This window comes from Bufo gargarizans, chromosome 6, assembly GCF_014858855.1.
Source record: "Bufo gargarizans isolate SCDJY-AF-19 chromosome 6, ASM1485885v1, whole genome shotgun sequence".
NCBI lineage: Eukaryota > Metazoa > Chordata > Amphibia > Anura > Bufonidae > Bufo > Bufo gargarizans.
In genome coordinates, this window is record NC_058085.1 from 184,352,173 (window position 1) to 184,368,269 (window position 16,097).

The window sequence follows — 16,097 nt, forward strand, 5'->3', positions numbered from 1 at the left end:
CCATCTCTCTGCCTCTATCTACCTGCCTCCATCTCTCTGCCTCTATCTACCTGCCTCCATCTCTCTGCCTCTATCTACCTGCCTCCATCTCTCGGACTCTATCTACCTGCCTCCATCTCTCGGCCTCTATCTACCTTCCTCCATCTCTCGGCCTCTATCTACCTGTCTCCATCTCTCGGCCTCTATCTACTTGTCTCCATCTCTCGGCCTCTATCTACCTGCCTCCATCTCTTGGCCTCTATCTACCTGCCTCCATCTCTCAGTCTCTATCTTCCTGACTCCGTCCTTTGGCCTCCATCTCTCAGCCTCCATATACCTGCCTCCGTCCCTTGGCCTCCATCTACCTGCCTCCATCGCTCAGCCTCTATCTTCCTGCCTCCGTCTCTCAGCCTCTATCTACCTGCATCCGTCCCTTGGCCTCCATCTACCTGCCTCCATCTCTCAGCCTCTATCTTCAAGCCTCCGTCCTTTGGTCTCCATCTACCAGCCTCCATCTCTCACCCTATCTACCTTCCTGCCTCCATCTCTTGACCTCTATCTACCTGCCTCCATCTCTCAGCCTTTATCTTCCTGACTCCATCCTTTGGCCTCCATCTCTCAGCCTCCATCTACCTGCCATCGTCCCTTGGCCTCCATCTACCTGCCTCCATTTCTCAGCCTCTACCTTCCTGCCTCCATCTCTTGGCTCCTATCTATCTGCCTCCATCTCTTGGCCTCTATTTACCCGCCTCCATCTCTCAGCCTCTATCTACCTGCCTCCCTCCCTTGGCCTCCATCTACCTGCCTCCATCTCTCAGCCTCTATCTTCCTGCCTCTGTCCTTTGGCCTCCATCTACCTGCCTCCATCTCTCAGCCTCTATCTACCTGCCTCCATCTCTCAGCCTCTACCTTCCTGCCTCCATCTCTTGGCCCCTATCTACCTGCCTCCATCTCTTGGCCTCTATTTACCTGCCTCCATCTCTCGGCCTCTATCTACCTGCCTCCATCTCTCGGCCTCTACCTTCCTGCCTCCATCTCTCGACCTCTACCTTCCTGCCTCTATCTTCCTGACTCCGTCCTTTGGCCTCCATCTCTCGGCCTCTATCTTCCTGACTCCGTTCTTTTCGCTTGCTCGCTTTCTCCTCTGGGGGCGCCGTACCAGGTTTGGGTCTCTGGTTCTGACTGAAGCTCTTTTCTTTCTGTTTTCCAGGGATTTGAAGATCCAAAAGACAAGTGAGTGTCCGGAACTTTACGGGTGACGTAAACCGTCCGGATGGCGGCTCGGTGCGGGGGGGCTGTATCTCTGGTGTGCATTTCGCTGTAATCTGTAAATCCTGGACTCTGGCAGCCTCTCCAGGATTATCGCCTTCGGCCTCTTATCAGGCTTTTGCAATTTCCAACGCGTTTTAACCCAATTTCTGTCAGTAGTGCCAAAGTCAGATTACCGAGGCACGCTAGCGGGTTCGCAAAACGTCAGCGGACTTTAAAAGGCCGGCGCAGTCCTATGTAAATAAAGCTGAATCTTTTGTGTAGTCACAAGTTCTTCTAATAGACCATTCCTCTGCTTGCTGTTCATGAATGGCCAAAGCCCACCCTTAGTTCTCCCACAGCAGAGGTTGTGCTACAGTTGTATCCAGTGCTTACAGGACTCCGGACTGATACATTGTAACAGTCAGGACAGGGGGCTGGCTACACTGCAATATAACCTCTGCGTTTGAAGAAGGATGTTTCCATTCACAGACAGCAAGCAGAAAATGGCGAGGAATTGAAACACAAAGGATTATAGAAGGTTGCAGATCCCCCAGTGGTGACTGAGATGGAATCCATCGATCTGTGCTCTGCTCCTGCTTCCATGGTGCCGAGGTCATGGGTTGATGCTGGGAGTCGTAGTTCTTGCTGCCGGAGTCGCTGTAGCTCAGCTGTGGCTGCTTCTGCTCGGACCCCGGAGATGCAGCTTTTCTCACGGGTAAAACGTCTCCGGCTCGTCCCAGATTCGGAGAAATGACCTTCTGTGTCCTCCGGGAGCCTGGAAACAGAAGGCACATGGAGAAGGCACTAATTAACCTCTTCCTGAGCCAGGGCTGCGGGCGAATATAGGACGTTGGGGGGTGATGGGAATACGGGGAGCGGCAGAGTAAAATGTGCCGGTAGATTATATCTCATTGTCATCTATTTTAGTGGGGCCCCTGTGCCAGAACAGTATGGGGCCCCTTGCTTTATCATCGTACAGCATTCCCTCATGGCACTGTTTTAAAGTGGTGGCGGGCCCCGTACCAATAGGGCCCTAGTGCTGCAGCAAAGTCAGCTATGTGGTATGTGCTCTCTGGGCGTCTAGAGGCATCAGGAGGTCGAGCAACACAGGACTATGGGACCTGACTACGCAGGGTCGTTTGTAGTCTGTAACCATGGAGACACACAGCTCTGCATAGGAGCTGCAGACACAAAACAGGAGATATTCAATCAAGGTTAGACTAATGAATTTCTTCTCCTTCTCTGTTAACCCTTTGTTCTCTGTCCGGTCTCTTAGGAACATCCAGGAGAACATGAACCCCGAAGATGAAGTGGACGAATTTTTGGGTCGCGCAATTGATGCTCGAAGTATCGACCGACTGCGCTCAGAACACGTTCGGAAGATTCTGCTGACTTTCCGTGAACCAGACCTGGAGAAAAAGGTGATTGTAGCATCCTGTGAGATGTCGTCTGTGAGTGGTCCTCCTGCTCCATGAGGCATCTGCAGATACAGCTCAGTACATCGCAGACCTCGTATCTGACTGGACTGCAACGGCCCAGCACACAAGTAACTATGGGTCCTAAACCTCTACTGGTCTGGAGTCACCACCAGGGGGAGCTCCTCACATACAGATGTATATACAGTCACCACTAGAGGGAGCTTCTCACATACAGATGTATATACAGTCACCACTAGAGGGAGCTCCTCACATACAGATGTATATACAGCCACCACTAGAGGGAGCTCCTCACATACAGATGTATATACAGTCACCACTAGGGGGAGCTCCTCACATACAGATGTATATACAGTCACCACTAGAGGGAGCTCCTCACATACAGATGTATATATACAGTCACCACTAGAGGGAGCTCCTCACATACAGATGTATATACAGTCACCACTAGAGGGAGCTCCTCACATACAGATGTATATACAGTCACCACTAGACGGAGCTCCTCACATACAGATGTATATACAGTCACCACTAGAGGGAGCTCCTCACATACAGATGTATATACAGTTACCACTAGAGGGAGCTCCTCACATACAGATGTATATACAGTCACCACTAGGGGAAGCTCCTCACATACAGATGTATATACAGTCACCACTAGGGGGAGCTCCTCACATACAGATGTATATACAGTCACCACTAGGGGGAGCTCCTCACATACAGATGTATATACAGTCACCACTAGAGGGAGCTCCTCACATACAGATGTATATACAGCCACCACTAGGGGGAGCTCCTCACATACAGATGTATATACAGTCACCACTAGGGGGAGCTCCTCACATACAGATGTATATACAGTCACCACTAGAGGGAGCTCCTCACATACAGATGTATATACAGTCACCACTAGAGGGAGCGCCTCACATACAGATGTATATGCAGTCACCACTAGAGGGATCTCCTCACATATAGATGTATATACATTCACCACTAGGGGGGAGCTCCTCACATACAGATGTATATACAGTCACCACTAGAGGGAGCTCCTCACATACAGATGTATATACAGTCACCACTAGAGGGCCTCACATACAGACGTATATACAGCCACCACTAGGGGGAGCTCCTCACATACAGATGTATATACAGACACCACTAGGGGGGAGCTCCTCACATACAGATGTATATACAGTCACCACTAGGGGGAGCTCCTCACATACAGATGTATATACAGTCACCACTAGAGGGCGCTCCTCACATACAGATGTATATACAGTCACCACTAGAGGGAGCTCCTCACATACAGATGTATATACAGTCACCACTAGAGGGAGCTCCTCACATACAGATGTATATACAGTCACCACTAGACGGAGCTCCTCACATACAGATGTATATACAGTCACCACTAGACGGAGCTCCTCACATACAGATGTATATACAGTCACCACTAGAGGGAGCTCCTCACATACAGATGTATATACAGTCACCACTAGAGGGAGCTCCTCACATACAGATGTATATACAGTCACCACTAGGGGAGCTCCTCACATACAGATGTATATACAGTCACCACTAGAGGGAGCTCCTCACATACAGATGTATATACAGTCACCACTAGGGGAGCTCCTCACATACAGATGTATATACAGTCACCACTAGGGGGAGCTCCTCACATACAGATGTATATACAGTCACCACTAGGGGGAGCTCCTCACATACAGATGTATATACAGTCACCACTAGGGGAGCTCCTCACATACAGATGTATATACAGTCACCACTAGAGGGAGCTCCTCACATACAGATGTATATACAGTCACCACTAGAGGGAGCTCCTCACATACAGATGTATATACAGTCACCACTAGAGGGAGCTCCTCACATACAGATGTATATACAGTCACCACTAGAGGGGAGCTCCTCACATACAGATGTATATACAGTCACCACTAGGGGGAGCTCCTCACATACAGATGTATATACAGTCACCACTAGAGGGAGCTCCTCACATACAGATGTATATACAGTCCACCACTAGAGGGAGCTCCTCACATACAGATGTATATACAGTCACCACTAGGGGGAGCTCCTCACATACAGATGTATATACAGTCACCACTAGGGGGAGCTCCTCACATACAGATGTATACAGTCACCACTAGGGGGAGCTCCTCACATACAGATGTATATACAGTCACCACTAGAGGGAGCTCCTCACATACAGATGTATATACAGTCACCACTAGGGGGAGCTCCTCACATACAGATGTATATACAGTCACCACTAGAGGGAGCTCCTCACATACAGATGTATATACAGTCACCACTAGGGGGAGCTCCTCACATACAGATGTATATACAGTCACCACTAGGGGGAGCTCCTCACATACAGATGTATATACAGTCACCACTAGGGGGAGCTCCTCACATACAGATGTATATACAGTCACCACTAGAGGGAGCTCCTCACATACAGATGTATATACAGTCACCACTAGAGGGGAGCTCCTCACATAGAGATGTATATACAGCCACCACTAGGGGAGCTCCTCACATACAGATGTATATACAGTCACCACTAGGGGGGAGCTCCTCACATACAGATGTATATACAGTCACCACTAGGGGAGCTCCTCACATACAGATGTATTACAGTCACCACTAGGGGGAGCTCCTCACATACAGATGTATATACAGTCACCACTAGAGGGAGCTCCTCACATACAGATGTATATACAGTCACCACTAGAGGGGAGCTCCTCACATACAGATGTATATACAGTCACCACTAGGGGGAGCTCCTCACATACAGATGTATATACAGTCACCACTAGAGGGAGCTCCTCACATACAGATGTATATACAGTCACCACTAGAGGGAGCTCCTCACATACAGATGTATATACAGTCACCACTAGAGGGATCTCCTCACATACAGATGTATATACAGTCACCACTAGGGGAGCTCCTCACATACAGATGTATATACAGTCACCACTAGAGGGAGCTCCTCACATACAGATGTATATACAGTCACCACTAGAGGGCCCTCACATACAGACGTATATACAGCCACCACTAGGGGGAGCTCCTCACATACAGATGTATATACAGACACCACTAGGGGGGAGCTCCTCACATACAGATGTATATACAGTCACCACTAGGGGGAGCTCCTCACATACAGATGTATATACAGTCACCACTAGAGGGCGCTCCTCACATACAGATGTATATACAGTCACCACTAGAGGGAGCTCCTCACATACAGATGTATATACAGTCACCACTAGAGGGAGCTCCTCACATACAGATGTATATACAGTCACCACTAGACGGAGCTCCTCACATACAGATGTATATACAGTCACCACTAGACGGAGCTCCTCACATACAGATGTATATACAGTCACCACTAGAGGGAGCTCCTCACATACAGATGTATATACAGTCACCACTAGGGGAAGCTCCTCACATACAGATGTATATACAGTCACCACTAGACGGAGCTCCTCACATACAGATGTATATACAGTTACCACTAGAGGGAGCTCCTCACATACAGATGTATATACAGTCACCACTAGGGGAGCTCCTCACATACAGATGTATATACAGTCACCACTAGGGGGAGCTCCTCACATACAGATGTATATACAGTCACCACTAGGGGGAGCTCCTCACATACAGATGTATATACAGTCACCACTAGAGGGAGCTCCTCACATACAGATGTATATACAGTCACCACTAGAGGGAGCTCCTCACATACAGATGTATATACAGTCACCACTAGAGGGAGCTCCTCACATACAGATGTATATACAGTCACCACTAGAGGGAGCTCCTCACATACAGATGTATATACAGTCACCACTAGGGGGAGCTCCTCACATACAGATGTATATACAGTCACCACTAGAGGGAGCTCCTCACATACAGATGTATATACAGTCACCACTAGAGGGCCTCACATACAGACGTATATACAGCCACCACTAGGGGGAGCTCCTCACATACAGATGTATATACAGTCACCACTAGGGGGAGCTCCTCACATACAGATGTATATACAGTCACCACTAGGGGGAGCTCCTCACATACAGATGTATATACAGTCACCACTAGGGGGAGCTCCTCACATACAGATGTATATACAGTCACCACTAGAGGGAGCTCCTCACATACAGATGTATATACAGTCACCACTAGGGGGAGCTCCTCACATACAGATGTATATACAGTCACCACTAGAGGGAGCTCCTCACATACAGATGTATATACAGTCACCACTAGGGGGAGCTCCTCACATACAGATGTATATACAGTCACCACTAGGGGAGCTCCTCACATACAGATGTATATACAGTCACCACTAGGGGGAGCTCCTCACATACAGATGTATATACAGTCACCACTAGAGGGAGCTCCTCACATACAGATGTATATACAGTCACCACTAGGGGGAGCTCCTCACATACAGATGTATATACAGTCACCACTAGGGGGAGCTCCTCACATACAGATGTATATACAGTCACCACTAGGGGGAGCTCCTCACATACAGATGTATATACAGTCACCACTAGAGGGAGCTCCTCACATACAGATGTATATACAGTCACCACTAGAGGGCCTCACATACAGACGTATATACAGCCACCACTAGGGGGAGCTCCTCACATACAGATGTATATACAGACACCACTAGGGGGGAGCTCCTCACATACAGATGTATATACAGTCACCACTAGGGGGAGCTCCTCACATACAGATGTATATACAGTTACCACTAGGGGGAGCTCCTCACATACAGATGTATATACAGTCACCACTAGGGGGAGCTCCTCACATACAGATGTATATACAGTCACCACTAGAGGGAGCTCCTCACATACAGATGTATATACAGTCACCACTAGAGGGCCTCACATACAGACGTATATACAGCCACCACTAGGGGGAGCTCCTCACATACAGATGTATATACAGACACCACTAGGGGGGAGCTCCTCACATACAGATGTATATACAGTCACCACTAGAAGGGAGCTCCTCACATACAGATGTATATACAGTCACCACTAGAAGGAGCTCCTCACATACAGATGTATATACAGTCACCACTAGAGGGAGCTCCTCACATACAGATGTATATACAGTCACCACTAGAGGGAGCTCCTCACATACAAATGTATATACAGTCACCACTAGAGGGAGCTCCTCACATACAGATGTATATACAGTCACCACTAGGGGGGAGCTCCTCACATACAGATGTATATACAGTCACCACTAGAGGGAGCTCCTCACATACAGATGTATATACAGTCACCACTAGAGGGCCTCACATACAGACGTATATACAGTCACCACTAGGGGGAGCTCCTCACATACAGATGTATATACAGTCACCACTAAGGGGAGCTCCTGACATACAGATGTATATACAGCCACCACTAGGGGGAGCTCCTCACATACAGATGTATATACAGCCACCACTAGGGGGAGCTCCTCACATACAGACGTATATACAGTCACCACTAGGGGAGCTCCTCACATACAGATGTATATACAGTCACCACTAGAGGAGCTCCTCACATACAGATGTATATACAGTCACCACTAGGGGGAGTTCCTCACATACAGATGTATATACAGTCACCACTAGGGGAGCTCCTCACATACAGATGTATATACAGTCACCACTAGGGGGAGCTCCTCACATACAGATATATATACAGTCACCACTAGAAGGAGCTCCTCACATACAGATGTATATACAGTCACCACTAGGGGGAGCTCCTCACATACAGATGTATATACAGTCACCACTAGAAGGAGCTCCTCACATACAGATGTATATACAGTCACCACTAGAGGGAGCTCCTCACATACAGATGTATATACAGTCACCACTAGAGGGAGCTCCTCACATACAGATGTATATACAGTCACCACTAGGGGGGAGCTCCTCACATACAGATGTATATACAGTCACCACTAGAGGGAGCTCCTCACATACAGATGTATATACAGTCACCACTAGAGGGCCTCACATACAGACGTATATACAGTCACCACTAGGGGGAGCTCCTCACATACAGATGTATATACAGCCACCACTAGAGGGAGCTCCTCACATACAGATGTATATACAGTCACCACTAGGGGGAGCTCCTGACATACAGATGTATATACAGCCACCACTAGGGGGAGCTCCTCACATACAGATGTATATACAGCCACCACTAGGGGGAGCTCCTCACATACAGACGTATATACAGTCACCACTAGAGGGAGCTCCTCACATACAGATGTATATACAGTCACCACTAGGGGGAGCTCCTGACATACAGATGTATATACAGTCACCACTAGGGGGAGCTCCTCACATACAGATGTATATACAGTCACCACTAGGGGGAGCTCCTCACATACAGATGTATATACAGCCACCACTAGGGGGAGTTCCTCACATACAGATGTATATACAGTCACCACTAGGGGGAGCTCCTCACATACAGATGTATATACAGCCACCACAAGAGGGAGCTCCTCACATACAGACGTATATACAGTCACCACTAGGGGAGCTCCTCACATACAGATGTATATACAGTCACCACTAGAAGGAGCTCCTCACATACAGATGTATATACAGCCACCACAAGAGGGAGCTCCTCACATACAGACGTATATACAGTCACCACTAGGGGAGCTCCTCACATACAGATGTATATACAGTCACCACTAGGGGGAGTTCCTCACATACAGATGTATATACAGTCACCACTAGGGGGAGCTCCTCACATACAGATGTATATACAGTCACCACTAGGGGGAGTTCCTCACATACAGATGTATATACAGTCACCACTAGGGGGAGCTCCTCACATACAGATGTATATACAGCCACCACTAGGGGAAGCTCCTCACATACAGATGTATATACAGTCACCACTAGGGGAAGCTCCTCACATACAGATGTATATACAGTCACCACTAGAGGGAGCTCCTCACATACAGATGTATATACAGTCACCACTAGGGGAAGCTCCTCACATACAGATGTATATACAGTCACCACTAGAGGGAGCTCCTCACATACAGATGTATATACAGTCACCACTAGGGGAAGCTCCTCACATACAGATGTATATACAGTCACCACTAGAGGGAGCTCCTCACATACAGATGTATATACAGCCACCACTAGAGGGAGCTCATCACATACAGATGTATATACAGCCACCACTAGAGGGAGCTCCTCACATACAGATGTATATACAGCCACCACTAGAGGGAGCTCCTCACATACAGATGTATATACAGCCACCACTAGAGGGAGCTCATCACATACAGATGTATATACAGCCACCACTAGAGGGAGCTCCTCACATACAGATGTATATACAGCCACCACTAGAGGGAGCTCATCACATACAGATGTATATACAGTCCCACTGTCCTCAATAATTTATTGAATGCAGTGAGCTACTGAGCTCCCTCTAGTGGTGGCTGTATATATCTGTATGTAGTAATCTCCTGAGCTCCCTCTAGTGGTGGCTGTATATATCTGTATGTAGTAATCTCCTGAGCTCCCTCTAGTGGTGGCTGTATATATCTGTATGTAGTAATCTCCTGAGCTCCCTCTAGTGGTGGCTGTATATATCTGTATGTAGTAATCTCCTGAGCTCCCTCTAGTGGTGGCTGTATATATCTGTATGTAGTAATCTCCTGAGCTCCCTCTAGTGGTGGCTGTATATATCTGTATGTAGTAATCTCCTGAGCTCCCTCTAGTGGTGGCTGTATATATCTGTATGCAGTAATCTCCTGCGCTCCCTCTAGTGGTGGCTATATATTTCTGTATGCAGTAATCTCCTGAGCTCCCTCTAGTGGTGGCTGTATATATCTGTATGCAGTAATCTCCTGAGATCCCTCTAGTGGGGGCTGTATATATCTGTATGTAGTAATCTCCTGAGCTCCCTCTAGTGGTGGCTGTATATATCTGTATGTAGTAATCTCCTGAGCTCCCTCTAGTGGTGGCTGTATATATCTGTATGTAGTAATCTCCTGAGCTCCCTCTAGTGGTGGCTGTATATATCTGTATGTAGTAATCTCCTGAGCTCCCTCTAGTGGTGGCTGTATATATCCTGGTCCTCTATGCGTATCGTATAGTAATCTCCTGAGCTCCCTCTAGTGGTGGCGTATATATTCTGTATGTAGTAATCTCCTGAGCTCCCTCTAGTGGTGGCTGTATATATCTGTATGTCAGTAATCTCCTGAGCTCCCTCTAGTGGTGGCTATATATTCTGTATGTAGTAATCTCCTGAGCTCCCTCTAGTGGTGGCTGTATATATCTGTATGTAGTAATCTCCTGAGCTCCCTCTAGTGGTGGCTGTATATATCTGTATGTAGTAATCTTCTGAGCTCCCTCTAGTGGTGGCTGTATATATCTGTATGTAGTAATCTCCTGAGCTCCCTCTAGTGGTGGCTGTTGTGCTTGGACTTGTAACTCCACCATATGATCTTAGATTTGTGCCTCATATAATCTGCTCTGAACAGCTGATCTATAAAAAAAAAAAAAAAAAAAAAAAGGTGACTGGTGGACGCTAGAGCTTGCAGTCTGTGTGACCCTTTATTTTTTCTGCAGTACTCCAAGCAGGTGGATGATCGGTTTGGGGCATATGTTGCGTGCGCATTTATCGTCTTCCTCTTCGTCTGTTTCGTGCAGATCATCGTTATTCCACAGTGAGTAGATTTTGCTTCCTTTAGTCATTTGCTTCGGGTTTGGCAAATGTTTGTCTGTGTATGGTCAGGTCACCATGGTTTTCAGTATCTCTGCTTGCTATTATTCATTGTTTTCTAGTAGTATTTTAAAAGTTATCGGGGTTGCTGTAGTCTGGGGCGGGGGGGGGGGGGGGGGGGGCAGTGGGTCTACAGTGTTGTCTCAGGGTCATCAAGGGTTCTTGTAGTCTCTGGGCGGTGGTCACCAGGGGGTCATGTTCTCTGGGAGCCGTCGGTCTGCAGTGTTGTCTTGAGGTTTCGTTTTCAGGGAGGCTGGTGGCTCTCCAGTGCTCCTGGGGTCATCACACGTCCTGTAGTCCGGGGGGGGGGGGGGGGGGGGGGGATTTGTTCTGCAGTGTTATCTCAGGGTCATCAGGAGTCCCATAGTCTGGGGGGTTGTCTGCAGTGTTGTCTTGGGTTCCTGTAGTCTGGGGAAGGGGGTGGTCGGTCTGCAGTGTTGTCTCAAGGTCTCGTAGGTTGGGGGAGGTCGGTCTGCAGTGTTGTCTTAGGATCATCAGGGGTCCCATAGTCTGAAAAACGGTCTGCAGTGTTGTCTTGGGGTCCTGTAGTCTGGGGGAGGGGGACGGTCAGTCTGCAGTGTTGTCTCAGGATCATCAGGGGTCCCGTAGTCTGGGGAGCGGTCTGCAGTGTTGTCTTGGGGTCCTGTAGTCTGGGGGAGGGGGGCGGTCCATCTGCAATGTTGTCTCAAGGTCTCGTAGGTTGGGGGAGGTCAGTCTGCAGTGTTATCTCAGGATCATCAGGGGTCCAATAGTCTGGGGAGCGGTCTGCAGTGTTGTCTTGGGGTCCTGTAATCTGGGGGAGGGGGGGGGGCGGTCGGTCTGCAGTGTTGTCTCAAGGTCTCGTAGGTTGGGGAAGGTCGGTCTGCAGTGTTATCTCAGGATCATCAGGGGTCCCATAGTCTGGGGGGTTGTCTGCAGTGTTGTCTTGGGTTCCTGTAGTCTGGGGAAGGGGGTGGTCGGTCTGCAGTGTTGTCTCAAGGTCTCGTAGGTTGGGGGAGGTCGGTCTGCAGTGTTGTCTTAGGATCATCAGGGGTCCCATAGTCTGAAAAACGGTCTGCAGTGTTGTCTTGGGGTCCTGTAATCTGGGGGAGGGGGGGGCGGTCGGTCTGCAGTGTTGTCTCAAGGTCTTGTAGGTTGGGGGAGGTCGGTCTGCAATGTTATCTCAGGATCATCAGGGGTCCCGTAGTCTGGGGAGCGGTCTGCAGTGTTGTCTCATGTTCTCGTAGGTTGGGGGAGGTCGGTCTGCAGTGTTATCTTAGGATCATCAGGGGTCCCATAGTCTGGGAAACGGTCTGCAGTGTTGTCTTGGGGTCCTGTAGTCTGGGGGAGGGGGCCGTCGGTCTGCAGTGTTGTCTCAGGATCATCAGGGGTCCCGTAGTCTGGGGGGCGGTCTGCAGTGTTGTCTCAAGGTCTCGTAGGTTGGGGGAGGTCGGTCTGCAGTGTTATCTCAGGATCATCAGGGGTCCCGTAGTCTGGGGCGCGGTCTGCAGTGTTGTCTCAAGGTCTCGTAGGTTGGGGGAGGTCGGTCTGCAGTGTTATCTCAGGATCATCAGGGGTCCCGTAGTCTGGGGAGCGGTCTGCAGTGTTGTCTCATGTTCTTGTAGGTTGGGGGAGGTCGGTCTGCAGTGTTATCTTAGGATCATCAGGGGTCCCATAGTCTGGGAAACGGTCTGCAGTGTTGTCTTGGGGTCCTGTAGTCTGGGGGAGGGGGCCGTCGGTCTGCATTGTTGTCTCAGGATCATCAGGGGTCGCGTAGTCTGGGGGGCGGTCTGCAGTGTTGTCTCAAGGTCTCGTAGGTTGGGGGAGGTCGGTCTGCAGTGTTATCTCAGGATCATCAGGGGTCCCGTAGTCTGGGGCGCGGTCTGCAGTGTTGTCTTGGGGTCCTGTTTGGGGGGTTCTGCAGTGTTGTCCTGTAATAACAGCCCACTCTCTGTGATTGCAGCTCTACTTTCATGCTCGGCTTCTATCTCGCCTGCTTCCTCGTCCTCATCCTTGTGCTGAGCGTCTCCTTGATCTACTCTTGTATCAGGGTAAGTAGTTGTGTCACATGGACAGGAACCTACCTAATTAAAGGGCCAGCACTTCAAGTTCTACCTACTTTGTCTTTCAGTTGCTTAACGTTTTCAATATCTCTGCTTGCTGTCAGTGAATGAGAAACATTAATTGCTTACATTCATGGGTGAAAACCCATCCCGCCCAGATACTCCTCACAGCTGAGGGCTTGTTACAGTGTACCCAGTCTAGACAATCCACTGTGAGCTCTGAGCAGCCGGATTACCCCTCCCCCGCCTCACCATTGGCCCTTGTTTTCTCGTTTTGTTCCCTGGGTCATTTGATTATAATTTTGTAAGCTGCCATCATTTATATCTGTCCATCTGAGGGATGTTTAATGATTACAGGAGGGAAACTGAGATCCATTAACCAATAAATAATCAGCGCCCAGACCGGAGGCGGCATGTAATAGCGTTATCCCTCCGCAGTCAGTCATCTGTGTGGACACGAGACGCACAGAGATGGAAAGTTCCTACAGTTAAAGTGAATTTCCAGAGATTTGGGCAGGAGATGCTCCAGGTCTGTGTCTCGGGGGAGAGTAAATCCAGCTTTTAGCTTCCATATCACCCAAGCAGCAGAGATATTGTATTCTATGGAGGAGGAGAAGTTAGCTGCCTCCTGCCTCGCTGATGACTACACTGCATAAATAAAGGCTTGTTACAATGTATCAGACCTGGCCTACAAGACGGGAGTAATGCACTGATACACTGCTAGACTGTAAGCTCTTGGACTCCAGTGTAACTTCCCGTTTCCCTCCTGCAGCTCTTTCCATCTCCGCTCCAGACTTTATCAAAAAAGATAGTGCAGTCTCGGATTAACAGCACGGCGGTGGGAGTCTTCACCATCATCCTCGTCTTCCTCTCTTCCTTTATTAACATGGTAAGAATGGGCAATTGACACTAAGGAGGCGCACAAGGTCCGTCACGGAGGGCTCTGGAGGGTCCGTCGCGGAGGGCTCAGGAGGGTCCATCACGCAGGGCTCTGGAGGGTCCGTCACGCAGGGCTCTGGAGGGTCCATCGCGGAGGGCTCTGGAGGGTCCATCACGCAGGGCTCTGGAGGGTCCGTCACGCAGGGCTCTGGAGGGTCCGTCGCGCAGGGCTCAGGAGGGTCCATCACGCAGGGCTCTGGAGGGTCCGTCACGCAGGGCTCTGGAGGGTCCGTCGCAGAGGGCTCTGGAGGGTCCGTCGCGCAGGGCTCTGGAGGGTCCGTCGCGCAGGGCTCTGGAGGGTCCGTCGCGCAGGGCTCTGGAGGGTCCGTCGCGGAGGGCTCTGGAGGGTCCGTCGCGGAGGGCTCTGGAGGGTCCGTCGCGGAGGGCTCTGGAGGGTCCGTCGAGGAGGGCTCTGGAGGGTCCGTCACGCAGGGCTCTGGAGGGTCCGTCACGCAGGGCTCTGGAGGGTCCGTCGCGGAGGGCTCTGGAGGGTCCGTCACACAGGGCTCTGGAGGGTCCGTCACACAGGGCTCTGGAGGGTCCGTCGCGCAGGGCTCTGGAGGGTCTGTCTCGGAGGGCTCTGGAGGGTCCGTCGCGGAGGGCTCTGGAGGGTCCGTCGCGGAGGGCTCTGGAGGGTCCGTCACGCAGGGCTCTGGAGGGTCCGTCGGGGAGGGCTCTGGAGGGTCTGTCGAGGAGGGCTCTGGAGGGTCCGTCACGCAGGGCTCTGGAGGGTTCGACGCGGAGGGCTCTGGAGGGTCCTTCACGCAGGGCTCTGGAGGATCCGTCACGCAGGGCTCTGGAGGGTCCGTCGCGGAGGGCTCTGGAGGGTCCGTCGCTGAGGGCTCTGGAGGGTCCGTCGCGCAGGGCTCTGGAGGGTCCGTCGCGCAGGGCTCTGGAGGGTCCATCGCGCAGGGCTCTGGAGGGTCCGTCGCGCAGGGCTCTGGAGGGTCCGTCGCGGAGGGCTCTGGAGGGTCCGTCGCGGAGGGCTCTGGAGGGTCCGTCGAGGAGGGCTCTGGAGGGTCCGTCACGCAGGGCTCTGGAGGGTCCGTCACGCAGGGCTCTGGAGGGTCCGTCGCGGAGGGCTCTGGAGGGTCCGTCACACAGGGCTCTGGAGGGTCCGTCACACAGGGCTCTGGAGGGTCCGTCGCGCAGGGCTCTGGAGGGTCTGTCTCGGAGGGCTCTGGAGGGTCCGTCGCGGAGGGCTCTGGAGGGTCCGTCGGGGAGGGCTCTGGAGGGTCTGTCGAGGAGGGCTCTGGAGGGTCCGTCACGCAGGGCTCTGGAGGGTTCGACGCGGAGGGCTCTGGAGGGTCCTTCACGCAGGGCTCTGGAGGATCCGTCACGCAGGGCTCTGGAGGGTCCGTCGCGGAGGGCTCTGGAGGGTCCGTCGCGGAGGGCACTGGAGGGTCCCTCGCGGAGGGCTCTGGAGGGTCCGTCGAGGAGGGCTCTGGAGGGTCCGTCGCGGAGGGCTCTGGAGGGTCTGTCGCGGAGGGCTTTGGAGGGTCCGTCGCGGAGGGCTCTGGAGGGTCCGTCGCGGAGGGCTCTGGAGGGTCCGTCACACAGGGCTCTGGAGGGTCCGTCACACAGGGCTCTGGAGGGTCCGTCGAGGAGGGCTCTGGAGGGTCCGTCACTAATTC

At 51.2% G+C, this 16,097-nt stretch overlaps 1 protein-coding gene across 1 annotated transcript in view; it reads left to right on the top strand.

Moving 5' to 3' along the window:
* Positions 1 to 16,097, top strand: part of ADCY5 (adenylate cyclase 5) — an 87,271-nt gene that overhangs the window by 63,983 nt on the left and 7,191 nt on the right. The window contains exons 9-13 of the mRNA XM_044296341.1: positions 1,190 to 1,212; positions 2,507 to 2,651; positions 11,329 to 11,426; positions 13,425 to 13,512; positions 14,297 to 14,413. Of these exons, the coding sequence (XP_044152276.1) occupies positions 1,190 to 1,212; positions 2,507 to 2,651; positions 11,329 to 11,426; positions 13,425 to 13,512; positions 14,297 to 14,413 (471 nt within the window). The remainder of the gene's footprint in view (positions 1 to 1,189; positions 1,213 to 2,506; positions 2,652 to 11,328; positions 11,427 to 13,424; positions 13,513 to 14,296; positions 14,414 to 16,097) is intronic.